The sequence below is a fragment of the Carcharodon carcharias genome, chromosome 4 (assembly GCF_017639515.1).
Source record: "Carcharodon carcharias isolate sCarCar2 chromosome 4, sCarCar2.pri, whole genome shotgun sequence".
Classification (NCBI taxonomy): Eukaryota; Metazoa; Chordata; class Chondrichthyes; order Lamniformes; family Lamnidae; genus Carcharodon; species Carcharodon carcharias.
The window spans coordinates 203,330,436-203,357,698 of record NC_054470.1 but is presented as its reverse complement, the minus strand read 5'-3'; the positions used below and the strand labels follow the sequence as shown (position 1 = coordinate 203,357,698).

The 27,263-nt window shown below is 52.5% G+C and overlaps 1 protein-coding gene across 1 annotated transcript in view; it reads left to right on the top strand.

The window, feature by feature from the left end:
* The window catches only part of LOC121276839 (alanine--glyoxylate aminotransferase 2, mitochondrial-like), a 48,752-nt gene extending 27,961 nt beyond the window's left edge, over positions 1-20,791 (top strand). Inside the window, exons 4-7 of the mRNA XM_041185383.1 lie at positions 5,762-5,856; positions 11,337-11,541; positions 19,948-20,041; positions 20,766-20,791. Of these exons, the coding sequence (XP_041041317.1) occupies positions 5,762-5,856; positions 11,337-11,541; positions 19,948-20,041; positions 20,766-20,791 (420 nt within the window). The remainder of the gene's footprint in view (positions 1-5,761; positions 5,857-11,336; positions 11,542-19,947; positions 20,042-20,765) is intronic.
* The last annotated feature ends 6,472 nt before the right edge of the window (positions 20,792-27,263 follow it).

Genomic DNA, 27,263 nt, shown 5'->3' with positions numbered 1-27,263 from the left:
GTTCCTTTATTAATCGATTACCGTGTTGCTTCCCAGTCTGAGGATTTGCTTTCTCGGGGTCTCTGCTTCTTTAACATTTTCACACTGATCTTTACAGTGTTCACGGCTGTACAGATACAGGCACACCACCTTTTCTATCTTCATCCACCTCTGGGACCATTCGGCCCACCCCTCGACCTATCCGAATGGATTCTCTGGACTAGCTTCCTCCCTTAACCACGCTTTAACTACCTTTAACTTCTCACAATTAAAACCTGACTTCCATTGTCACGAGATGATCACATTTCCTCCCCCTTTTGACAGCAGTGCCGTCTCTTCAGCCATATCAGCTCCTGGGCTCCTGCTGTGCAATCAGCAGACCCCCTTTCTCCTTTAGAGACCCTCCTCACACTCAAACTCCTGACTGCAGATCCACGAGGGTATGGCCTCTGGAGAATGAGCAGCGAGGCAAGTCGCTTCTGTTAATCCACAATCACTTTATTGAATCACCTCGGCCCTCAGGGGGTCTGTATTCAGCAATCACAAAATCCAATTCCATTACCGGGGCTCTGTCCTGTCAGAGACTAACCCCCCTGTTCCTAATGTAATACTTACACTCACCCCTCGGTTGTTCTTCCGATAGCGTTATAGGTCCCTCGGTGCAGTTGACCACACCTTACCGACGTCCTTGACTTGCTCACTGGGGTCCCGACCATAAGACCTAGGAGCAGAAATTAGGCCATTCGGCCCATCGAGTCTGCTCCGCCATTCAATCATGGCTGATAAGTTTCTCAACCCCACTCTCCTGTCTTCTCCCTGTAACCTTTGACCCCTTTACCAATCAAGAACCTATCTATCTCGCTCTTAAATACACCGAAGATTTCTCTTCCCAAGTAAAAGGTTCCTGCTGCTAGCCTGGCCAAATCGTTTCCCAATTCTGGCAACACACCAAACCTTTGGTTCCAATTGGCAGCTCATGAACTAATCCATGATATTCCCTTTCTTTAAAAGGAAGGGGTTTCCTGTGGAAGGCACTGGTCAGCTTCCTGCTGGAATGCCAGTCTTTACAGCCGGGATTCTACCCCATGTGGGAGCTGAGATCCGTCCACTCTCTGCTTCTTGAGGTCAGGCACTTAACCCTCCCCATTCTGAGGGTGGGACACATTTGTTTAGTGTGCCTCACTTCACAATAAAGCGATCTGATTGGCTGCTTCCAGCCAGATGGTCCAACTCCAGCAGACGTCACACAAGGAGTTGACCCACTGCTGTCCTCAGGGGGCTCACGGCCCTGGGGTGGGGGTGGGGGGGTCCCTGCCCGGGGGTGGGTGTTGGGGGTGGGTGTTGGGGGTGGGTGTTGGGGGTGGGTGGGTCCCTGCCCGGGGGTGGGTGTTGGGGGTGGGGGGGTCCCTGCCCGGGGGTGGGTGTTGGGGGTGGGTGGGTGTTGGGGGTGGGTGGGTGTTGGGGGTGGGTGGTGGGTTCCTGCCCGGGGGTGGGTGTTGGGGGTGGGGGGTGGGTCCCTGCCCGGGGGTGGGTGTTGGGGGTGGGGGGGTGGGTGGGTCCCTGCCCGGGGGTGGGTGTTGGGGGTGGGTGTTGGGGGTGGGTGGGTCCCTGCCCGGGGGTGGGTGTTGGGGGGGTGGGTGGGTCCCTGCCCGGGGGTGGGTGTTGGGGGTGGGGGGGTGGGTCCCTGCCCGGGGGTGGGTGTTGGGGGTGGGGGGGTGGGTCCCTGCCCGGGGGTGGGTGTTGGGGGTGGGTGGGTCCCTGCCCGGGGGTGGGTGTTGGGGATGGGTGTTGGGGGTGGGTGTTGGGGATGGGTGTTGGGGATGGGTGTTGGGGATGGGTGTTGGGGGTGGGTGGGTCCCTGCCCGGGGGTGGGTGTTGGGGGTGGGTGGGTCCCTGCCCGGGGGTGGGTGTTGGGGGTGGGTGGGTCCCTGCCCGGGGGTGGGTGTTGGGGGTGGGTGGGTCACTGCCCGGGGGTGGGTGTTGGGGGTGGGTGGGTGGGTCCCTGCCCGGGGGTGGGTGTTGGGGGTGGGGGGTGAGTGGGTCCCTGCCCGGGGGTGGGTGTTGGGGGTGGGGGGGGTCCCTGCCCGGGGGTGGGTGTTGGGGGTGGGGGGTGGGTGGGTCGTTGGGGGGTGGGGGGTGGGTGGGTCCCTGCCCGGGGGTGGGTGTTGGGGGGGTGGGGGGTGGGTCCCTGCCCGGGGGTGGGTGTTGGGGGTGGGGGGGTGGGATCCCTGCCCGGGGGTGGGTGTTGGGGGTGGGGGGGTGGGATCCCTGCCCGGGGGTGGGTGTTGGGGGTGGGGGGGTGGGGTCCCTGCCCGGGGGTGGGTGTTGGGGGTGAGGGGGTGGGGTCCCTGCCCGGGGGTGGGTGTTGGGGGTGGGGGGGTGGGGTCCCTGCCCGGGGGTGGGTGTTGGGGGTGGGGGTGGGTGTGTCCCTGCCCGGGGGTGGGTGTTGGGAGTGGGGGTGTCCCTGCCCGGGGGTGGGTGTTGGGGGTGGGTGTTGGGGGTGGGTGTTGGGGATGGGTGGGGTCCCTGCCCGGGGGTGGGTGTTGGGGGTCGGTGGGTCCCTGCCCGGGGGTGGGTGTTGGGGGTGGGTGTTGGGGGTGGGTGTTGGGGATGGGTGTTGGGGGTGGGTGTTGGGGGTGGGTGTTGGGGGTGGGTGGGGTCCCTGCCCGGGGGTGGGTGTTGGGGGTGGGTGGGTCCCTGCCCGGGGGTGGGTGTTGGGGGTGGGTGGGTCCCTGCCCGGGGGTGGGTGTTGGGGGTGGGTGGGTCCCTGCCCGGGGGTGGGTGTTGGGGGTGGGTGGGTCCCTGCCCGGGGGTGGGTGTTGGGGGGGTGGGGGGTGTCCCTGCCCGGGGGTGGGTGTTGGGGATGGGTGTTGGGGGTGGGTGTTGGGGGTGGGTGTTGGGGGTGGGTGGGTGCCTGCCCGGGGGTGGGTGTTGGGGGTGGGGGGTGGGTGGGTCCCTGTCCTGGGGGTGGGTGTTGGGGGTGGGGGGTGGGTGGGTCCCTGTCCTGGGGGTGGGTGTTGGGGGTGGCTGGGTCCCTGCCCGGGGGTGGGTGTTGGGGGTGGGGGGTGGGTGGGTCCCTGCCCGGGGATGGGTGTTGGGGGTGGGGGGTGGGGATGGGTGTGGTCCCTGCCCGGGGGTGGGTGTTGGGGGTGGGTGTTGGGGATGGGTGGGGTCCCTGCCCGGGGGTGGGTGTTGGGGGTGGGTGGGTCCCTGCCTGGGGGTGGGTGTTGGGGGTGGGTGTTGGGGGTGGGTGTTGGGGGTGGGTGTTGGGGGTGGGTGGGGTCCCTGCCCGGGGGTGGGTGTTGGGGGTGGGTGTTGGGGGTGGGTGGGTCCCTGCCCGGGGGTGGGTGTTGGGGGTGGGTGTTGGGGGTGGGTGTTGGGGGTGAGTGTTGGGGGTGGGTGGGGTCCCTGCCCGGGGGTGGGTGTTGGGGGTGGGGGTGGGTGTGTCCCTGCCCGGGGGTGGGTGTTGGGGGTGGGGGTGTCCCTGCCCGGGGGTGGGTGTTGGGGGTGGGTGTTGGGGGTGGGTGGGTCCCTGCCCGGGGGTGGGTGTTGGGTGTGGGGGGTGGGTGGGTCCCTGTCCTGGGGGTGGGTGTTGGGGGTGGGGGGTGGGTGGGTCCCTGTCCTGGGGGTGGGTGTTGGGGGTGGGTGGGTCCCTGCCCGGGGGTGGGTGTTGGGGGTGGGTGTTGGGGGTGGGTGGGTCCCTGCCCGGGGGTGGGTGTTGGGGATGGGTGGGGTCCCTGCCCGGGGGTGGGTGTTGGGGGTGGGTGTGTCCCTGCCCGGGGGTGGGTGTTGGGGGTGGGTGTTGGGGGTGGGTGTTGGGGGTGGGTGTTGGGGGTGGGTGGGGTCCCTGCCCGGGGGTGGGTGTTGGGGGTGGGTGTTGGGGGTGGGTGGGTCCCTGCCCGGGGGTGGGTGTTGGGGGTGGGTGTTGGGGGTGGGTGTTGGGGGTGGGTGGGGTCCCTGCCCGGGGGTGGGTGTTGGGGGTGGGGGTGGGTGTGTCCCTGCCCGGGGGTGGGTGTTGGGGGTGGGGGTGTCCCTGCCCGGGGGTGGGTGTTGGGGGTGGGTGTTGGGGGTGGGTGGGTCCCTGCCCGGGGGTGGGTGTTGGGGGTGGGTGGGTCCCTGCCCGGGGGTGGGTGTTGGGGGTGGGTGTTGGGGGTGGGTGGGTCCCTGCCCGGGGGTGGGTGTTGGGGGTGGGTGGGGTCCCTGCCCGGGGGTGGGTGTTGGGGGTGGGTGGGTCCCTGCCCGGGGGTGGGTGTTGGGGGTGAGTGTTGGGGGTGGGTGTTGGGGGTGGGTGTTGGGGGTGGGTGGGTCCCTGCCCGGGGGTGGGTGTTGGGGGTGGGTGGGTCCCTGCCCGGGGGTGGGTGTTGGGGGTGGGTGGGTCCCTGCCCGGGGGTGGGTGTTGGGGGTGGGTGTGTCCCTGCCCGGGGGTGGGTGTTGGGGGTGGGGGTGTCCCTGCCCGGGGGTGGGTGTTGGGGGTGGGTGTTGGGGGTGGGTGGGTCCCTGCCCGGGGGTGGGTGTTGGGGGTGGGTGGGTCCCTGCCCGGGGGTGGGTGTTGGGGGTGGGTGTTGGGGATGGGTGGGTCCCTGCCCGGGGGTGGGTGTTGGGGGTGGGTGGGGTCCCTGCCCGGGGGTGGGTGTTGGGGGTGGGTGGGTCCCTGCCCGGGGGTGGGTGTTGGGGGTGAGTGTTGGGGGTGGGTGTTGGGGGTGGGTGTTGGGGGTGGGTGGGTCCCTGCCCGGGGGTGGGTGTTGGGGGTGGGTGGGTCCCTGCCCGGGGGTGGGTGTTGGGGGTGGGTGGGTCCCTGCCCGGGGGTGGGTGTTGGGGGTGGGTGGGTCCCTGCCCGGGGGTGGGTGTTGGGGGTGGGTGTTGGGGGTGGGTCCCTGCCCGGGGGTGGGTGTTGGGGGTGGGTGGGTCCCTGCCCGGGGGTGGGTGTTGGGGGTGGGTGGGTCCCTGCCCGGGGGTGGGTGTTGGGGGTGGGTGTTGGGGGTGGGTGGGTCCCTGCCCGGGGGTGGGTGTTGGGGGTGGGTGGGTCCCTGCCCGGGGATGGGTGTTGGGGGTGGGTGGGTCCCTGCCCGGGGGTGGGTGTTGGGGGTGGGTGTTGGGGGTGGGTGTTGGGGGTGGGTGTTGGGGGTGGGTGTTGGGGGTGGGTGTTGGGGGTGGGTGGGTCCCTGTCCGGGGGTGGGTGTTGGGGGTGGGTGTTGGGGGTGGGTGTTGGGGTTGGGTGGGTCCCTGCCCGGGGGTGGGTGTTGGGGGTGGGTGGGTCCCTGCCCGGGGATGGGTGTGGTCCCTGTCCTGGGGGTGGGTGTTGGGGATGGGTGTTGGGGGTGGGTGGGTCCCTGCCCGGGGATGGGTGTGGTCCCTGTCCTGGGGGTGGGTGTTGGGGGTGGGTGTGTCCCTGCCCGGGGGTGGGTGTTGGGGGTGGGTGGGTCCCTGCCCGGGGATGGGTGTGGTCCCTGTCCTGGGGGTGGGTGTTGGGGATGGGTGTTGGGGGTGGGTGGGTCCCTGCCCGGGGATGGGTGTGGTCCCTGTCCTGGGGGTGGGTGTTGGGGGTGGGTGTGTCCCTGCCCGGGGGTGGGTGTTGGGGGTGGGTGGGTCCCTGCCCGGGGGTGGGTGTTGGGGGTGGGTGGGTCCCTGCCCGGGGGTGGGTGTTGGGGGTGGGTGTGTCCCTGCCCGGGGGTGGGTGTTGGGGGTGGGTGGGTCCCTGCCCGGGGGTGGGTGTTGGGGGTGGGGGACGAGGGGTTTCATGGCCCGGGGGCTGTTGTTCATGGTTCTGTTTCCTGTTTTGCAGGTTGTAATGCTGGTGAACAGTGGCTCTGAGGCCAATGATCTGGCCATGCTCCTGGCCCGGGTTCACACTCACAACCACAACATCATCACTCTCAGGTGACCGCTCGCTTCACCCAACCAGAGTTGCAGCAAGTGTGGGGTAGGGGTGAAGCTGGAGAAGGAGCTCCGGCGGACAGGGGGAAGGGAGACCCTCGGTGCCCCGCCCGGTGCCTGGCCCTGCAGTTCCAATCTTTTGTCCATGTTTGGACCAAGTCAGAAAGTGAATTATTTGCCACAGAATTCCCAAACCTTGACCTCTAACCTCTGGTTTGATCCAATGAAGAGTGCAGGAGGGCATGACAGGAGCAGCACCAGGCACACCTAAAAATGAGGTGTCAACCTGGTGAAGCTATAACACAGGAATACTTGCCAAACAGCATAAGCAGCAAGTGATAGACAGAGCTAAGCGATCCCAATACCAACAGATCAGATCTAAGCTCTGCAGTCCTGCTACATCCAGTCGTGAATGGTGGCGGACAATTAAACAATTCACTGGAGGAGGAGGCTCCACAAATATCCCCATCCTCAATGATGAAGGAGCCCAGCACATCAGTGCACAAGATAAGGCTGAAGCATTTGCTACAATCTTCAGCCAGAAGTGCTGAGTGGATGATCCATCTCGGTCTCCTCCAGAGGTTCCCAGCATCACAGATGTCAGTCTTCAGCCAATTCGATTCACTCCACTTTAGGGAAGGAAATCTTCTGTCCTTACCTGGTCTGGCCTACATGTGACTCCAGACCCACAGCAATGTGGTTGACTCTGAAATGCCCTCTGAAATGACATAGCAAGCCACTCAGTTGTAACAAACCACCACAAAGTCACAAAAAAAAAGGAATGAAACCGGACTGACCACCGGCATTGACCTAGGCTCCAGAAACGACACCGGCAATCTCAGCCCTGTCAACCCTACAAAGTCTTCCTTAGTAACATCTGGGGGCTAGTGCCAAAATTGGGAGAGCTGTCTCACAGACTAGTCAAGCAATAGCCTGACATGGTTCTTGCTCTACTACAGGGAAATGAGATAGCTGTTTGGTGAGTATCTGGTAAGTGGTAAGGTCTATTCTGTCCCTAAGGTTTAAAATAGTACAATTTGGTGGTAAATTTAATTGAATATAAAAGAAAGCAACATTAATTAATTGGTTAATATAATTAAGTAATTATTTAAAACACATTGAGGATGGCAGGACAGGTGATGTGTCAAGGCTGCAGCATGTGGGAGCTCCTGGATAACATTGTGATCCAGGGAAAACACATCAGCAGTAAGTGTTTGTGACTCGAGGAGCTTTGGCTCAGAGTCATTGAGCTGGAGGCTGAGCTGCAGACACTGTGGCACATCAGGGTGGGGGAAAATTCCTAGGATACTTTGTACCAGGAGGCAGTCACACCATTTAGGAGATAGGGTCTACTGATTTGGACAGTGGCCAGGGACAGGAGGGTGTGACTGTGAGTGAGACAGGGAAGGAGACTGTCATGATGTCACAGATGGTGTGTGCCAGGTAGACCAAATCCACAAGGGAAACTTGATTGTGTTACCACAATGGTTTTGCAGCTTGTATTTATTTCGAGATGCGTGCACTGAATTCAGAAGGAACAAGTCCACCAAGATTGTGAAATTTAAAAAAACTGAATCAAAATATTTATTAACAAAAGAAAAGATTTCAAGCACATGCATAAGGCTATAAATTACTACAAGAATAAGTCCGAAAATTCCTAATTAACCTGACTCCCAGTTACACCCCCTTTAAAACAACAGTCCAAAAATAGATTTTAGATTTTAAACAGATCCAGCAAATGAACACAATACCCTGGACAGTGGAATTCCAAATGATTTTTCTCCAGCTTCAGTTTCAGTAGACAGCAGACTTAGGCAGGAGTACTGGAGGCTTCATTCAGGCTACTTCACATACTTCTGTTAGATCTCAATGTCTTCTCCTAACACAGCCTCATTCCCCTTTATACCTGTTTCTCTCTTTTGTGATGTTTAAATTCTATTGTCCCATGTGTCTATGAAACTGTATCTTCCTCACAATATAAAAACCTTGTTGCTATTTATTGTCAGTAGCTTTTGGGGAAAATCAACACATTCCTTAGCCTTGCTTATCTGGCTATTTGTAAACAGACTGAGATCCCTTTGAAATCCAAATCTCCCTTTTTCTATCTAAAAAATGCAAATTCCCATCAAGCCTCACATCCTAAGTCAGCATGTCAAGCACCGACCTTCTTTTGATAGTTAAACTTGTCTACTTGACTCCAAATATAATTAAATCACACACAGACAGACCCAACTACTTACCCCCATAAACCACTACAATAAACCAGAAAAATATTGTGAAAATTATTATACTTTCATGACAGTGACCCGGAGGGCAGGGGTGGAGGAGTGTGAGCCTCTGGGGACAGGAGGGTGTGACTGTGAATGACCCAGAGAGCAGGAGTGTGAGCCTCTGCAATTGTCCAACAGGTATGAGGTTCTCTCAGCTTGTTTGGATGGGCAAACTGACGAGGGCACTGTAGTAGAGGAAGCCATCCAAATGGGGGTGCAAAAAGGAATGCAGTGGTAGTAGGGGACAGTATAGTGAGGGGGATTGACACCATTCACAAGGAGCGAGAGTCCAGATGGCTGTGTTGCCTGCCGGGTGCCAGGGGTTGGGACATCTGCTCAGGGTTGGAGAGGAACTTGCAGTGGGAGGAGGAGGATCCAGTAGTTGTGGTCCAGGAAGGTACCAATGACATAGGCAGAACGAGGAAGAAGGCTCTGCAGAGTCAGTATGAGGAGCTAGACTCCAAATTAAGAAGCAGAACCTCAAAGGTAATAATTTCTAGATTATTACCTGGCTGCATGCAAATTGTCATAGGGCAAATAAGATTCGAGAAATGAATGCATGGCTTAAAGATTGGTGTGGGAGCAGTGGGTTCCAGCTCGTGGGGCACTGCCTCCAGTATTGGAGAAAGTGGGATCTGTACCGTTGGGATGTTCTACAAATGAACCGTGCTGGGACTGGTGTCCTTGTGAGCCACTTAACTAGGGAAATAGAGAGAGTTTTAAACTGAATAGTGGGGGCAAGGAATCAAATTTGGGAAGATGTGGTAAACCAAAGAGTAGAGACAAGGGGAGAGAGACAGGCATTAATATGGGAAATGATAAACAGACTATGATAGGAAGTGACAGAGAGTACAATTCAAAGACTAGGAGTTTTCCTATGGCAGGCGGGTTCGGTGGGAGCGGGCAGGGGTGGTCAAGGAGCCAATCGTTGCCCGAGATCGGCTGCCATGCCGCCAATTTACATGGGCGGGTCAATTAAGGCTCGCCCAGCGTAAGACGCGAGCCATAGCGCTCAGAACTACCAGTGCGGGCGGGGGGGGGAGGAGAAGGGAGAGTCAGGGCCAGTGGTCTTTCATGCATGCACACGCAAGAGCGCTGTAATCTCCCTGAGGCATAGAGCTGCCTCAGGGAGATTGAAGCAGTTTTCAGATAAATAAATAAATGGCTCGAAAATTTATTTAAACATGTTCCCTCATGGGACATGTTTTTATATTTAGGAAGAAATGTAATTAATAAAAGCTTTAGGAAATCTCATCCCGCTCGTGGATGAAGTTTCCGAAAAACTGTCAAGGCCGCCTGGCCTTTTCGCCTGCCCTTCAACATTAAGGTTGGATGGGCAGCGTTCGTAAGGACTTTAATTAATTTCTTAATAGGCCCTTAACTTTTGGGAGGGTGCGCAGCCAACTCCGGCACGCGCCCACCGAACAAAATACCGTGATGGTGCACGATGGTGTCGGGACACACGCCCGTTATTGGGCATCATTTTATGCGTTGGTGTGTTAGGCCACTCATGCTGACCAAAAGATTCTGCCCTAAGGGTAAATCAGCAGACAAACTACAAAACAAATAAAAAGACAAAACTAAAGGCTCTGTGTCTTAAATCATGTAGCATTCGAAACAAAACAGATGAACTGATAACGCAAATCGAAATAAATAAATCCAATCTGACAGACGTTACAGAGACATGGTTACAGGATGACATAGATTGGGATCTGAATATTGAAGGGTAGGTGACATTTAGGAAAGACAGGAAGTTAGGAAAAGGTGGAGGGATGGCTCTGTTTATTAATGATGGTATTAGCACAGACAAGAGGGATGACCGAAATTCAGGAAACCAGGAAGTAGAAGCGGTTTGGGTTGAGATGAGGATGATAAAGGGCAGAAGTCACTTGTGGGAGTGGTGTACAGGCTCCTAATTGTAACTACACAGTAGGACAGAGTATAAAAGAAGAGATAATGAGAGCTTGCCAGAAAGATATAGCAATAATCACGGGGGATTTTAATCTACATATAGACTGGAAAAATCAGATGGGCAAAGGTAGCATAGATGAGGAGTTCATAGAATGTTTTTGGGATAGTTTCTTAGAACCACATGTTCTGGAACCAACCAGAGAGCAGGCTATACTAGACCTGGTATTGAGCAATGAGATAGGATTAATTGATAACCTCCTCATGAAGATTCCCCTAGGTAGCAGCTATCATAATATGATTGAATTTTACATTCATTTTGAGAGAGAAACGAGTGCGTCCAGGACTAGTATTTTAAATTTAAAGATGGGCAATTTTGAGGGCATGAAAGCAGAGCTAGCTAAAGTGAACTGGCAAATGAGGTTAAGGGATATGTCAATAGAAGTTCAGTGACAGACATTTAAAGGGATATTTCAGAATACACAGAATATACACATTCCAGTGAGAGAAAAATTCCAAGGGGGAGGGTCCACCATCTGTGGTTAACTAAAAAACTTAACGACAGTATCAAATTAAAGAAAAAGCATATCATTACACAAAGGTGGGTGGCAGATCAGAAGATTGAAATGAATATAAGGAACAGCAAAGAATGACAAAAAGATTAATGAGGGAAAAATTAGAGTATGAGAGAAAGCCAGCTAGTAATATAAAGATGGATAGTAAGAGTTTCCATAGATATTTAAGTAAGAAAAGAGTTAACAAAGTGAGCATCGGTCCTATAGAGAGTGTGTCTGGGTAATTGATAATGGAACGTAGGGAGATGGCGGACAAATTAAACAGGTATTGTGTTTCAATCTTCACTACAGAGAGCACAAGTAACATCCAGAAATAGCTGCAAATCAGGAAATGGGAGGGAGGAACTCGGGAAAATTACAATCACCAAGCAAATTGTTGGGCCATTTTGTCTGGCGAACGCTAACTACGCTTTTGATATTAACACATTAATTGGTGCTTGAAACAAAACAGGCAGAGAGACCGATTAACTGAACAAACACTGGTGGTTTATTGGAACTAAGAACAGAGCACTAACACCACGTGTGCTTCTTCAATCACCTCCAGTTCTCCACTTAGTAACCAAGAAGCCCACACTGTGTAGCGATTGGGCAATACAGTCACATGGTCAACTAACTACATTCTCTTAAAGGTACAGAGCACTCCACTTTACCACGTCCCTCCCCTTTACATGAAAGTACAGTGAACAAGCTTCACAACATCCCAATTATTTACAGAAATAACTATTTACAGGTCAACTCTCTCAGGAGGCTTCCCCAGACGTGTCGAGTGTCGTAGCTCAATGGCCTCGGCTGGTTTTTCCGAGACTCCCTTCTCAGGAGTCAGCTGTCCACCAGGCTCTTCAGTGGAAGTGGCCAGGCTTGTGTCTTTGACCCTCTCGGGTCGAACAAGCCCCACCGGTACTTCCAACTCGTGTGACATTTCTTCCACCTGCGGCGTAGACTCAAACACAAATGATGAGGGTATTCCTTCTTGTGGGACTGTCTCTCTTCTCCAGAGATGATCCATGTGTCGAATTATCCGGCTGTTTATTGACACATTATAGGAGAGAGGTCCTGTCACTTCACCCAGTTGCCAATTGGGCCGACTTCCAAAGTTCTTCGCGAGAACTGTGTCTTCCACCATGAAATTCCTTTCATGATTATGGCCATCATAGAACCAAAGAAAAGTTACAGCACAGAAGGAGGCCATTCAGCCCATCTTGTCCATGCCAGCCCGAGGACACCCATGTGCCCTTTCTAATCCCACCTTCCTGCACCCGGCCCATAGCCCTGCAGCTTACAGCACTTAAGGTGCAGATCCAGGTACTTTTTAAAAGAGTTTAAAGTTTCTGCCTCTACCACCAACTTGGGCAGCGAATTCCAGGCACCCACTACCCTCTGCGTAAAAATGTTCTTTCTCATGTCCCCCCCTACACCTTCTGCCACTTATCTTGAATCTATGTCCCCTGGTTCTAGAATTCTCCATCAAGGGAAACAATTTTATCCTGTCCACTCTATCTATTCCCCTCATAATTTTGTGCACCTCAATCAAGTCACCTCTCAGCCTTCTTTGTTCTAAGGAAAATAACCCCAACCTATCCAATCTCTCCTTGTAGCTACACTTTTCTAACCCTGGCAACATTCTTGTAAACCTCCTCTGCACTCTCTCCAGAGCTATTACGCCCTTCCTGCAATGTGGTGACCAGAACTGCACACAATACTCCAGTTGTGGTCTCACCGGCGTTTTATACAATTCCAACATTATATCCTTACTTTTATATTCTATATCTCTGCCAATGAAGGAGAGCATTCCAAATGCCTTCTTTACAACCTTGTCTACTTGAACTGCTGCTTTCAGGGACCTATGTACTTGTACGCCAAGATCTCTCACTTCATCTACCCCTCTTAGTATATTCCCATTTACTGTGTAATCCCTGTAACTGTTTGACCTTCCTAAATGTATGACCTCACACTTCGGTATGTTAAAATCCATCTGCCACATAACCGCCCACTCCACCAACCCATCTATATCGTTTTGGAGATTATGGCTATCCTCTACACTATCCTCTACTCGGCCAATCTTTGTCTCATCTGCAAATTTCCCAATCGTGCCCCCAACGTTCACGTCCAAATCATTAATATATAACACAAACAGCAAGGGTCCCAACACCGAGCCCTGTGGAACACTACTTGAGACAACTTTCCATTCGCAAGGCCATCCATCGACCATTACCCTTTGTTTCCTGTTACAAAGCCAACCTTTTATCCAGTTTGCTACATTACCCTGAATCCCATGGGCTTTTACTTTGCTGACCAATCTGTCATGTGGGACCTTGTCAAATGCCTTGCTAAAATCCATGTACACAACATCCACTGCACTACCTTCATCAACCCTTCTTGTCACTTCCTCAAAGAATTCAATCAAATTTGTGATGCAGGACCTTCCTTTAACAAATCCATGCTGACCATCCCTGACTAGTCCAGTTAATCCTATCTCTCAATATTGATTCTACTAATTTGCTCACCACCGATGTAAGACTAACTGGCCTATAATTGTTTGGCATTTCCTTTGATCCCTTTTTAAACAATGGAACTACGTTTGCATTTCTCCAGTCCTCCGGTACCTCCCCTGTATCTAGTGAAGATTGGAAAATCATCCTCAGAGCATCTGCTATCTCCTCCCTGAATTCCTTCAGCAGCCTTGGAAACAATCCATCTGGCCCTGGTGACTTATCAACTTTCAAGGATTTCAACCCTTCGAGTACTTCCTCTCTCTTTATGACTATCCTGTCCAATATCTCGCAGTGTTCCTCCTGGACTACTATATCTACATCCTCCCTTTTCCTTTGTAAACACGGAGACAAAATATTCATTCAAAACCCTTCCCACAGCCTCTGCATCTACACACGAGTATCCATCTTCATCTCTGATAGGTCCCACTTTTTCCTTAACTAACCTTTTAGCATTAATGTATTGGTAAAAACATCTTTGGGTTATCTTTAACTTTACTTGCTAATCTTTTTCATGCCTTCTTTGATTTCCTTATTTTCTTTTTTACTTGGTCCCTGCACTTCCTATATTCATCTAGGCTGTCTGCAGTGCTTAGTCCTTTGTGCCTATCGTACACTTTCTTTTTCTGTTTGATCTTCGCCTGTATTCCTCTCGACAACCAGGGGTGTCTAGATTTAGCAGTACCACTCTTATTTTTGTAGGGGACATGTCCACTTTGTACAATAAGGATCTCGCTTTTTAGTGCTTCCCACTGGTTTTCCACTGTTTTATCCTCCAGCAGTGCTGTCTCGTCCACCTCAGCCAAGTCCCTTCTCATTTCTGCAAAATTTGCCTTCCCCCAATTCAAGACTTTTACTCCTGCCTTATCTCTGTCCTTTTCCACGGTAATGCTAAATCTTACTGAATTGTGATCACTGTCCCCGATATGGTCGACAACTGTCACTTCACCCACTTGCCCTTCTTCATTCCCCAAGACTGGGTCTAGAATTGCACCTCCTCTCTTTGGGTTTGTCACTAGTTGGTTGAAAGAATTTTCCTGGACACACTGCATGAATTTTTCTCCCTCAGTGTCCTTTGTATTGCTTGAATCCCAGTTGATATTAGGAGAGTTGAAGTCTCCTACTATTATTGGCCTCTTGCCCTTACAAGCAGAAATTTGCCTAGATATTTGTTCTTCTATCTCCCTTTCACTATTTGGGGGTCTGTAGTATACTCCCAGTAGTGTGACTGTCCCTTTTTTTATTTCTAAGCTCAATCCATAAAGCTTCGTTTGTTGGCCCATTTAGTATATCATCCCTTCTCACAGCTGGAATTGATTCTTTAACCATTAGTGCTAACCCCCCTCTTTTTTTATCTCCTACTCTATTGTGTCTGAAAACTCTATAACCAGAATCACACAGTGCAGAAGAGGCCCTTCGGCCCATTGAGTCTGTACTGACACGTGAGAAACACCTGACCTACCTACCTAATCCCATTTACCAGCACTTAGCCCATAGCCTTGAATGTTATGATGTGCCAAGTGCTCATCCAGGTACTTTTTAAAGGATGTGAGGCAACCCGCCTCCACCACCCTCCCAGGCAGCGCATTCCAGACCGTCACCACCCTCTGGGTAAAAAAGTTTTTCCTCACATCCCCCCTAAACCTCCTGCCCCTCACCTTGAACTTATGCCCCCTTGTGACTGACCCTTCAACTAAGGGAAACAGCTGCTCCCTATCCACCCTGTCCATGCCCCTCATAATCTTGTACACCTCCATCAGGTCGCTTCTCAGTCTTCTCTGCTCCAACGAAAACAACCCAAGTCTATCCAACCTCTCTTCATAACTTAAATGTTTCATCCCAGGCAACATCCTGGTGAATCTCGTCTGCACCCCCTCCAGTGCAATCACATCCTTCCTATAATGTGGCGACCAGAACTGCACACAGTACTCCAGCTGTGGCCTCACCAAGGTTCTATACAACTCCAACATGACCTCCCTACTTTTGTAATCTATGCCTCTATTGATAAAGGCAAGTGTTCCATACGCCTTTTTCATCACCCCACTAACATGCCCCTCCGCCTTCAGAGATCTATGGACACACACGCCAAGGTCCCTTTGTTCCTCAGAACTTCCTAGTGTCATGCAGTTCATTGAATACTTCCTTGTCAAATTACTCCTTCCAAAGTGTATCACCTCACACTTTTCAGGTGAAATTCCATCTGCCACTTATCTGCCCATTTGACCATCCCGTCTATATCTTCCTGGAGCCCAAGACACTCAACCTCACTGTTAAGTTCTGTCGAAGGGTCATGAGGACTCGAAACGTCAACTCTTTTCTTCTCCGCCGATGCTGCCAGACCTGCTGAGTTTTTCCAGGTAATTCTGTTTTTGTTTTGGATTTCCAGCATCCGCAGTTTTTTTGTTTTTTTTTTCACTGTTAACCACTTGGCCAATCTTGTGTCATCCGCAAACTTACTAACCCTACCCCCCACATAGTCATCTATGTCGTTTATATAAATAGTTAAACACAATTTCTCTTTCACAAAGCCATGTTGGCTCTGCCTGATCACATTGTGATTTTCTAAGTATCCTGCTAAAACCTCCTTAATAATGGATTCTAGCATTTTCCCTATGACAGATGTTAGGCTAACTGGCCTATAGTTTCCTGCTTTCTGTCTCCCTCCTTTCTTGAATAAAGGTGTTACGTTCACTATTTTCTAATCCACTGGAACTTTCTAGAATCTAAGGAATTTTGGAAGGTTATAACCAATGCCTCTACTATCTCTGTAGCCACTTCTTTTAAAACCCTACGATACAAGCCACCTGATGCTGGGGACTTGTCGGCCTTTCTCTGGTAATGGTGATTGTAATAAGTTCATACCTCCCTGTCACCTCTTGATTTTCAAGAATCTTTGGGAAGTTTTCTAAGTTCTCTACCATGAAGACAGACACAAAATACTGGGACACCCTGGTCCACTCCTCCATCACCCCCTACTCCTCAACCCCCTCCTATGGCACCACCCCATGCCCACGCAAAAGATGCAACACCTGCCCCTTCACTTCCTCTCTCCTCACCGTCCAAGGGGCCAAACACTCCTTTCAAGTGAAGCAGCATTTCACTTGCATTTCCCCCAACTTAGTCTACTGCATTCGTTGCTCCCAATGTGGTCTCCTCTACATTGGAGAGACCAAACGTAAACTGGGCGACCGCTTTGCAGAACACCTGCGGTCTGTCCGCAAGGATGACCCAAACCTCCCTGTCGCTTGCCATTTTAACACTCCACCCTGCTCTCTTGCCCACATGTCTGTCCTTGGCTTGCTGCATTGTTCTAGTGAAGCCCAACGCAAACTGGAGGAACAGCACCTCATCTTCCAACTAGGCACTTTACAGCCTTCCGGACTGAATATTGAATTCAACAACTTTAGGTCATGAGCTCCCTCCCCCATCCCCACCCCTTTTCTGTTTCCCCCTTCCTTTTTTTTCCCAATAAATTATAAAGATTTTCCTTTTCCCACCTATTTCCATTATTTAAAAAAAAACCCCCACTAGAGCTATACCTTGAGTGCCCTACCATCCATTCTTAATTAGCACATTCGTTTAGATAATATCACCAACTTTAACTTTAACACCTATGTGTTCTATTGTACTATTGTCGTTGACATCTTTTGATGATCTGCTTCTATCACTGCTTGTTTGTCCCTACAACCACAACCCCCCCCTCCACCTCTCTGTCTCTCTATCTCTCCACCCTCCACACACACACCTTAAACCAGCTTATATTTCAACTCTTTCTTGGACTCGAACTCAAGTTCTGTCGAAGGGTCATGAGGACTTGAAACATCAACTCTTTTCTTCTCCGCCGATGCTGCCAGACCTGCTGAGTTTTTCCAGGTAATTCTGTTTTTGTTTTTTGACACAAAATACTTGTTCAATGCCTCCACCATTTCCTTATCAATTCCCTAGACTCACTCTCTCCAGAGGACCAACACGAGCTTTAGTTACTCTTTACCTGTTCAAATACTTCGAGAAAGTCTTAATCTTTTTATATTATTAGCTAGCTTTCTCTCATACTCTGCTTTCTGCCTCTTTATTATCTTTTTAGTTATTCTTTGCTGGTTCTTAGTCTTTCCAATCCTCTGACCTACCACTAATCATTGCAGATTTGTACAGTGTTTCTTTCAACTTAATACCATCATTAACTTCCTTATTTATCCACGGATGATGCATCCTTCTCAAAGAGACTTTCTTTCTCACAGGGATCAATTTTTTCCTGAGTGTTATGAAATATCTCCTTAAAAGTTTGCCACTGCAACTCCACCATGTGCTACCTTCTTTTAATCTAGTTTCCCAGTTCATCTTAGCTAGCTCTGTCTTCATGCCCTCACAGTTACCTGTTATTTACGTTTAAAACAGCAGTCATGGACCTACACTTCATTTCAAACTGAGCATGAGCTACTGTTATGTTATGATCGCTGTCACCTAAAGGCTCCTTGAACATGATGTTATTGACTAATCCTGTCTCTCTACACATTACCAGGTCTCGGATAGCCTGCTCCTTAGTTGGCTGTTGAACGTACTGCTCTAAGAAATTGTCCCGAAAACACACTATGAACTCATTTTTGGGGCTACCATTGCCAATCTGATTTTCCCAATCTACATGTAGATTAAAGTCACCCATGATTATTGAGGTACATTTCTTACACACCCCATTTATTTCTTCCTGTATGCTCCGTCCTACAGTGTAGCTACTGGTAAGGGGCCTATAAACTATTCCTGCAAGACCTCATACCGTTACTATTTCTTATCTCCACCCAATCTCTTCATCTTGCTTTTTCAAGCTAAGGTCTTCTCTTAGTACTGAACTAATGCCATCCTTAATTAACAAAGCTACTTTGTTGTTCAACTTCACCATCAGAATGGGAAAGGGAGACAGGGTTTCAATCCAACCCCTTAAAAAATAAATAGTCACTGCAGAGTGGGTCCCACACACTGACCCTCACTGGGGTATGGGTCCCACACACACTGACTCTCACTGGGGTACGGGTCCCACACACACTGACTCTCACTGGGGTACGGGTCCCACACACACTGACTCTCACTGGGGTACAGGTCCCACACACACTGACTCTCACTGGAGGACGGGTCCCACACACACTGACTCTCACTGGGATACAGGTTCCTCACACACACTGACTCTCACTGGGGTACGGGTCCCATACACACTGACTCTCACTGGGGTACGGGTCCCACACACACTGACTCTCACTGGGGTATGGGTCCCACACACACTGACTCTCACTGGGGTACAGGTCCCACACACACTGAATCTCACTGGGGTACAGGTCCCACACACACTGACCCTCACTGGGGTACAGGTCCCACACACACTGACTCTCACTGGGGTACAGGTCCCACACACACAGACTCTCACTGGGGTACGGGTCCCACACACACTGACTCTCACTGGGGTACGGGTCCCACACACACTGACTCTCACTGGGGTACGGGTCCCACACACACTGACTCTCACTGGTGTACGGGTCCCACACACACTGACTCTCACTGGGGTACTGGTCCCACACACACTGACTCTCACTGGGGTACAGGTCCCACACACACTGACTCTCACTGGGGTACGGGTCCCACACACACTGACTCTCACTGGGGTACGTGCTCCACACACACTGACTCTCACTTGAGTACATGCTCCACACACACTGACTCTCACTGGGGTACGGGTCCCACACACACTGACTCTCACTGGGGTACGGGTCCCACACACACTGACTCTCACTTGAGTACATGCTCCACACACACTGACTCTCACTGGGGTACGGGTCCCACACACTGACTCTCACTGGGGTACGGGTCCCACACACTGACCCTCACTGGGGTACGGGTCCCACACACACTGACTCTCACTGCAGAGTGGGTCCCACACACTGACTCTTACTGGGGTATGGGTCCCACACACACACTGAATCTCACTGGGGTACGGGTCCCACACACTGACTCTCACTGGGGTATGGGTCACACGCACTGACTCTCACTGCGGTTCGGGTCCCACACACTGACCCTCACTGGGGTACGGGTCCCACACACACTGACTCTCACTGGGGTACGGGTCCCACACACACTGACTCTCACTGCAGAGTGGGTCCCACACACTGACTCTTACTGGGGTACGGGTCCCACACACACACTGACCCTCACTGGGGTACGGGTCCCACACACACTGACTCTCACTGGGGTACGGGTCCCACACACACACTGAATCTCACTGGGGTACGGATCCCACACACACTGACTCTCACTGGAATTCCAGATTTGTATTGAATTCAAATTCCACCAACTGCATTGTCGGGATTCGAAGCCAGGTCCCCAGATCAATACCCTGTGTCTCTGCAATATTGGTGGAGGTGGAGGAGGCGTAGTGTTATTGTCACTGCTCTTATATTTCAGAGACCCAGGGAGCTGCTCTAGGTTCAATCCCCAACACTGCAGGTGATGAAATTTGAATTCAATGAGATCCTGGGATTAACAGTCTAATAATGACCATGAAACCATTGTCCATTGTTGTAAAAACCCATCTGGGTCACTAATGCCCTTTAGGGAAGGAAATCTGCCCTCCTTACCTGGTCTGGCCTACATGTGACTCCAGACCCACAGCAATGTGGTTGTCTCTGAAATGACCCTGAACAAGGGCAATTTGGAATGGGGCAAATGATGGCCCAGCCAGTGATGCCCACATCCCAAGAACAAATCAATAACAATGATGTCCAGTGACAGTACTCCTATGCTACCACCTTCCTGTACTGAAGACTTGGAACATGTTCCCATCCTTGCATCACACACTTTTCCTTTTTCCAGATTATGTGTCCAGATGTTTTCCAAGGTTTATGGGGTGGGAGCCAGTGTCGGGATTCTCCAGTACAAACCCTTCGCTCCTGTAACTGCTCTCCAGGTCTGTCTGTGTATATCTGTGCATGTGTGTGTGTGTGTGTGCACGTGTTTGTCTGTGTGTGTGTGTGTGTGTGTGTGTGTGTGTGCACGTGTTTGTGTCTGTGTGTGTCTGTGCATGTGTTTGTCTGTGTGTGTGTGTGTCTGTGTGTGTGTCTGTGCATGTGTTTGTCTGTTTCTGTGTGTGTGTGTGTGTGTGTGTGTGTGTCTGTGTGTGTGTCTGTGCATGTGTTTGTCTGTGCCTGTGTGTGTGTCTGTGTGTCTGTGTGTGTGTGTGTGTGTGTGTGTTTGTGTCTGTGCCTGTGTTTGTCTGTGTCTGTGCATGTGTTTGCCTGTGTCTGTGTGTGTGGGTGTCTGTGTCTGTGTGTGTCTGTGCATGTGTTTATCTGTGTCTGTGTGTGTGTGGGTGTCTGTCTGTGTGTGTGTTTGTCTGTGCCTGTGTGTGTGTGTGTGTGTGTCTGTGCATGTGTTTGTCTGTGCCTGTGTGTGTGGGTGTCTGTGTATGTGTGTGGGTGTCTGTGTGTGTGTGTGCGTATGCGTGTCTGTGTCTGTGTGTGTGTGTATGTGCGTGTCTGTGTCTGTGTGTGTGGGTGTCTGTGTGTGTGTGTATGTGCGTGTCTGTGTCTGTGTGTGGGTGTCTGTGTGTATGTGTGTCTGTGTCTGTGTGTGTGGGTGTCTGTGTCTGTGTTATTCTGTCTGTTACTTTGTGTATATTGTTATGATCCCAGCTGAAGTTACCCCTGAACAAGCCTGAACCCAGGGTGGAACCCAGCTAGATAGATCCTAACTTTAATTTGTTTGTTTAGATACGTGGAGAGGGGCTACTGAACAGAGTCACAGGAGTCTGCTCATGAACTTCTACCAAAAGAATAAAATATTTATTAAACAAGAAAGGATGAACTATATTACAATACTCCTTCACCCACAACTATGCCTTTACAGATATATACAGATTTGTAGGGATAACACAAGTTATAAAAGCAATCTTATACTTTAATGCCACCCAAAACAGATGCTATGGATCTCTCATCATCTACCTCCCCCTCCATCCGACCCCTCCAGGAACCTTTCACAGCGTGAGCCAAATGGTCACTGAATCTCATCTTTCACACAAGGGGATCCCTGTTGGAGAGCAGGGGTTAATCAGGGATAGTCAGCATGGCTTTGTCAGGGGGAGATCATGTCGAACAAATTTGATTGAATTTTTCAAGGATGTGATTAGTTGTGTAGATGAGTGTAGTGCACTTGATGTAGTCTACATGGACTTCAGTAAAACTTTTAACAAGGTCCCACATGGGAGAAATGGTCATGAGGATAAGAGCCCATCGGATCCAGGGCAACCGGGTAAATCAGATCCAAGATTGGTTTAGTGGCTGGAGGGAGAGGATGATGGTAGAGGGTGGTTTTTATGTGCTGGGACCATTCTCCTGGTGAACCAAATAACTAGGGCTGTAGACAGGCTTTTAAACTGAATAGAGGGGGGAAGGTTCTGTAATGGGGATACATAGACTTACAAAGCAAAAGGATATAGCAGCATTGTAGGGCAGCTATTTAGGTAATGATACGCAGAGAGTGACAGGAAGGGACAGAGTGTACAAATATAAAAAAACAGCAGCAAGAAGTTGTAGTCTGGGAAGAGTGTCCTGCAGTCAGCATCGCTGTGAAGCAGTCTGGGAAGAGTGTCCTGCAGTCAGCATCGCGGTGAAAAAGTCTGGGAAGAGAGTCCTGCAGTCAGCATCGCGGTGAAGCAGTCTGGGAATTGTGTTCTGCAGTCAGCATCGCGGTGAAGCAGTCTGGGAAGAGTGTCCTGCAGTCAGCATCATGGTGAAGCAGTCTGGGAAAAGTGTCCTGCAGTCAGCATCGCTGTGAAGCAGTCTGGGAAGAGTGTCCTGCAGTCAGCATCGCGGTGAAAAAGTCTGGAAAGAGAGTCCTGCAGTCAGCATCGCGGTGAAGCAGTCTGGGAATTGTGTTCTGCAGTCAGCATCGCGGTGAAGCAGTCTGGGAAGAGTGTCCTGCAGTCAGCATCGCGCTGAAACAGTCTGGGAAGAGAGTCCTGCAGTCAGCATCGCGGTGAAGCAGTCTGGGAAGAGAGTCATGCAGTCAGCATCGCGGTGAAGCAGTCTGGGAAGAGAGTCCTGCAGTCAGCATTGCTGTGAAGCAGTCTGGGAAGAGTGTCCTGCAGTCAGCATTGCTGTGAAGCAGTCTTGGAAGAGTGTCCTGCAGTCAGCATCGCTGTGAAGCAGTCTGGGAAGAGAGTCCTGCAGTCAGCATCATGGTGAAGAAGTCTGGGAAGAGTGTCCTGCAGTCAGCATTGCTGTGAAGCAGTCTGGGAAGAGTGTTCTGCAGTCCGCATCGTGGTGAAGCAGTCTGGGAAGAGTGTCCTGCAGTCAGCATCGTGGTGAAGCAGTCTGGGAAGAGCGAGCTGCAGTCAGCATCATGGTGAAGCAGTCTGGGAAGAGCGTCCTGCAGTCAGCATCACAGTGAAGCAGTCTGGGAAGAGTGTCCTGCAGTCAGCATCGCTGTGAAGCAGTCTGGGAAAAGAGTCCTGCAGTCAGCATCATGGTGAAGCAGTCTGGGAAGAGTGTCCTGCAGTCAGCATCGCGGTGAAGCAGTCTGGGAAGAGAGTCCTGCAGTCAGCATCATGGTGAAGCAGTCTGGGAAGAGTGTCCTGCAGTCAGCATCGTGGTGAAGCAGTCTGGGAAGAGCGAGCTGCAGTCAGCATCATGGTGAAGCAGTCTGGGAAGAGTGTCCTGCAGTCAGCATCACAGTGAAGCAGTCTGGGAAGAGAGTCCTGCAGTCAGCATCGCTGTGAAGCAGTCTGGGAAGAGTGTCCTGCAGTCAGCATCGCAGTGAAGCAGTCTGGGAATTGTGTTCTGCAGTCAGCATCACGGTGAAGCAGTCTGGGAAGAGTGTCCTGCAAACAGCATCATGGTGAAGCAGTCTGGGAAAAGTGTCCTGCAGCCAGCATTGTGGAGAAGCAGTCTGGGAAGAGTGTCCTGCAGTCAGCATCGCGGTGAAGCAGTCTGGGAAGAGAGTCCTGCAGTCAGCATCGCGGTGAAGCAGTCTGGGAAGAGTGTCCTGCAGTCAGCATCATGGTGAAGCAGTCTGGGAAGAGTGTCCTGCAGTCAGCAACACGGTGAAGCAGTCTGGGAAGAGAGTCCTGCAGTCAGCATCGCTGTGAAGCAGTCTGGGAAGAGAGTCCTGCAGTCAGCATCGCGGTGAAGCAGTCTGGGAATAGTGTCCTGCAGTCAGCATGTCGGTGAAGCAGTCTGGGAAGAGTGTCCTGCAGTCAGAATTGTGGTGAAGCAGTCTGGGAAGAGTGTCCGGCAGTCAGCATCGTGGTGAGGCAGTCTGGGAAGAGCGAGCTGCAGTCAGCATCACAGTGAAGGAGTCTGGGAAGAGTATCCTGCAGTCAGCATCGCGGTGAAGCAGTCTGGGAAGAGTGTCCTGCAGTCAGCATCATGGTAAAGCAGTCTGGGAAGAGTGTCCTGCAGTCAGCATTGCAGTGAAGCAGTCTGGGAAGAGCGTCCTGCAGACAGCATCGTGGTGAAGCAGTCTTGGGGGGGGTGTCCTGCAGTCAGCATCGCGGTGAAGCAGTCTGGGAAGAGAGTCCTGCAGTCAGCATCACGGTGAAGCAGTCTGGGAAGAGTGTCCTGCAGTCAGCATCGCTGTGAAGCAGTCTGGGAAGAGTGTCCTGCAGTCAGCATCGCTGTGAAGCAGTCTGGGAAGAGTGTCCTGCAGTCAGCATCGCGGTGAAGCAGTCTGGGAGGTGTGTCTTGCAATCAGCATCATGGTGAAGCAGTCTGGGAAGAGTGTCCTGCAGTCAGCATCGCGGTGAAGCAGTCTGGGAAGAGTATCCTGCAGTCAGCATTGCTGTGAAGCAGTCTGGGAAGAGTGTTCTGCAGTCAGCATCATGGTGAGGCAGTCTGGGAAGAGTGTCCTGCAGTCAGCATCGTGGTGAGGCAGTCTGGGAAGAGTGTCCTGCAGTCAGAATCAGAGTGAAGCAGTTTGGGAAGAGTGTCCTGCAGTCAGCATCGCAGTGAAGCAGTCTGGGAAGAGCGTCCTGCAGTCAGCATCGCGGTGAAGCAGTCTGGAAAGAGTGTCTTGCAGTCAGCATCGCTGTGAAGCAGTCTGGGAAGAGTGTCCTGCAGTCAGCATCGCGGTGAAGCAGTCTGGGAAGAGAGTCCTGCAGTCAGCATCATGGTGAAGCAGTCTGGGAAGAGTGTCCTGCAGTCAGCATCGCTGTGAAGCAGTCTGGGAAGAGTGTCCTGCAGTCAGCATCGCTGTGAAGCAGTCTGGGAAGAGTGTCCTGCAGTCAGCATCGCGGTGAAGCAGTCTGGGAAGAGTGTCCTGCAGTCAGCATCGCGGTGAAGCAGTCTGGGAAGAGTGTCCTGCAGTCAGCATCATGGTGAAGCAGTCTGGGAATAGTGTCCTGCAGTCAGCATCATGGTGAAGCAGTCTGGGAAGAGCTAGCTGCAGTCAGCATCGTGGTGAAGCAGTCTTGGAAGAGTGTACTGCAGTCAGCAACATGGTGAAGCTGTCTGGGAAGAGTGAGCTGCAGTCAGCATCACGGTGAAGCAGTCTGGGAAGAGTGTCCTGCAGTCAGCATCGTGGTGAGGCAGTCTGGGAAGAGCGTCCTGCAGCCAGCATTGTGGTGAAGCAGTCTGGGAAGAGCGAGCTGCAGTCAGCATCGTGGTGAAGCAGTCTGGGAAGAGTGTCCTGCAGTCAGCATCGTGGTGAAGCTGTCTGGGAAGAGCGAGCTGCAGTCAGCATCACGGTGAAGCAGACTGGGAGGAGTTTCCTGCAGTCAGCATCGTGGTGAAGCAGTCTGGGAAGAGTGTCCTGCAGTCAGCATCGCAGTGAAGCAGTCTGGGAAGAGCGTCCTGCAGTCAGCATCGCGGTGAAGCGGTCTGGGAAGAGAGTCCTGCAGTCAGTATCGTGGTGAAGCAGTCTGGCAAGAGTGTCCTGCAGTCAGCATCGCAGTGAAGCAGTCTGGGAAGAGTGTCCTGCAGTCAGCATTGCTGTGAAGCAGTCTGGGAAGAGTGTTCTGCAGTCAGCATTGTGGTGAAGCAGTCTGGGAAAAGTATCCTGCAGCCAGCAATGCTGTGAAGCAGTCTGGGAAGAGTGTTCTGCAGTCAGCATCGTGGTGAAGCAGTCTGGGAAAAGTGTCCTGCAGCCAGCATTGTGGTGAGGCAGTCTGGGAAGAGCGAGCTGCAGTCAGCATCACAGTGAAGGAGTCTGGGAAGAGTATCCTGCAGTCAGCATCGCGGTGAAGCAGTCTGGGAAGTGTGTCCTGCAATCAGCATCGCGGTGAAGCAGTCTGGGAAGAGTGTCCTGCAGTCAGCATTGCAGTGAAACAGTCTGGGAAGAGCGTCCTGCAGACAGCATCGTGGTGAAGCAGTCTTGGGGGGGGTATCCTGCAGTCAGCATTGCGGTGAAGCAGTCTGGGAAGAGAGTCCTGTAGTCAGCATCGCGGTGAAGCAGTCTGGGAAGAGTGTCCTGCAGTCAGCATCACTGTGAAGCAGTCTGGGAAGAGAGTCCTGCAGTCAGCATCACGGTGAAGCAGTATGGGAAGAGTGTCCTGCAGTCAGCATCACTGTGAAGCAGACTGGGAAGAGCGTCCTGCAGTCAGCATCATGGTGAAGCAGTCTGGGAAGAGTGTCCTGCAGTCAGCATCGCGGTGAAGCAGTCTGGGAGGTGTGTCCTGCAATCAGCATCATGGTGAAGCAGTCTGGGAAGAGTGTCCTGCAGTCAGCATCATGGTGAAGCAGTCTGGGAAGAGTATCCTGCAGTCAGCATCGCGGTGAAGCAGTCTGGGAAGAGTGTCCTGCAGTCAGCATCGTGGTGAGGCAGTCTGGGAAGAGTGTCCTGCAGTCAGCATCGTGGTGAGGCAGTCTGGGAAGAGTGTCCTGCAGTCAGAATCAGAGTGAAGCAGTCTGGGAAGAGTGTCCTGCAGTCAGAATCAGAGTGAAGCAGTCTGGGAAGAGTGTCCTGCAGTCAGCATCGCAGTGGTGCAGTCTGGGAAGAGCGTCCTGCAGTCAGCATCGGGGTGAAGCAGTCTGGAAAGAGTGTCTTGCAGTCATTATCGCTGTGAAGCAGTCTGGGAAGAGAGTCCTGCAGTCAGCATCGCGTTGAAGCATTCTGGGAAGTGTCCTGCAGTCAGCATCGCGGTGAAGCAGTCTGGGAAGAGTGTCCTGCAGTCAGCTTCATGGTGAAGCAGTCTGGGAAGAGTGTCCTGCAGTCAGCATCATGGTGAAGCAGTCTGAGAATTGTGTTATGCAGTCAACATGGCGGTGAAGCAGTCTGGGAAGAGTGTCCTGCAGTCAGCATCATGGTGAAGCACTCTGGGAAGAGCGAGCTGCAGTCAGCTTCGTGGTGAAGCAGTCTGGGAAGAGTGTCCTGCAGTCAGCATCGTGGTGAAGCAGTCTGGGAAGAGTGAGCTGCAGTCAGCATCATGGTGAAACAGTCTGGGAAGAGTGTCCTGCAGTCAGCATCGTGGTGAGGCAGTCTGGGAGGAGAGTCCTGCAGTCAGCATGGCGGTGAAGCAGTCTGGGAAGAGTGTCCTGCAGTCAGCATGGCGGTGAAGCAGTCTGGGAACAGTGTCCTGCAGTCAGCATCGTGGTGAGGCAGTCTGGGAAGAGCAAGCTGCAGTCAGCATCAAGGTGAAGCAGTCTGGGAGGAGTATCCTGCAGTCAGCATCGCGGTGAAGCAGTCTGGGAAGAGTGTCCTGCAGTCAGCATCGCGGTGAAGCAGTCTGGGAAGAGAGTCCTGCTGTCAGCATCATGGTGAAACAGTCTGGGAAGAGTGTCCTGCAGTCAGCATCATGGTGAAGAAGTCTGGGAAGAGTGTCCTGCAGTCAGCATTGCTGTGAAGCAGTCTGGGAAGAGTGTTCTGCAGTCAGCATCGCTGTGAAGCAGTCTGGGAAGAGCGAGCTGCAGTCAGCATCATGGTGAAGCAGTCTGGGAAGAGTGTCCTGCAGTCAGCATTGCTGTGAAGCAGTCTGGGAAGAGTGTTTTGCAGTCAGCATCGCGGTGAAGCAGTCTGGGAAGAGTATCCTGCAGTCAGCATTGCTGTGAAGCAGTCTGGGAAGAGTGTCCTGCAATCAGCATCGCGTTGAAGCAGTCTGGGAATTGTGTTCTGCAGTCAGCATCGCAGTGAAGACGTCTGGGAAGAGTGTCCTGCAGACAGCACCATGGTGAAGCAGTCTGGGAAGAGTGTCCTGCAGT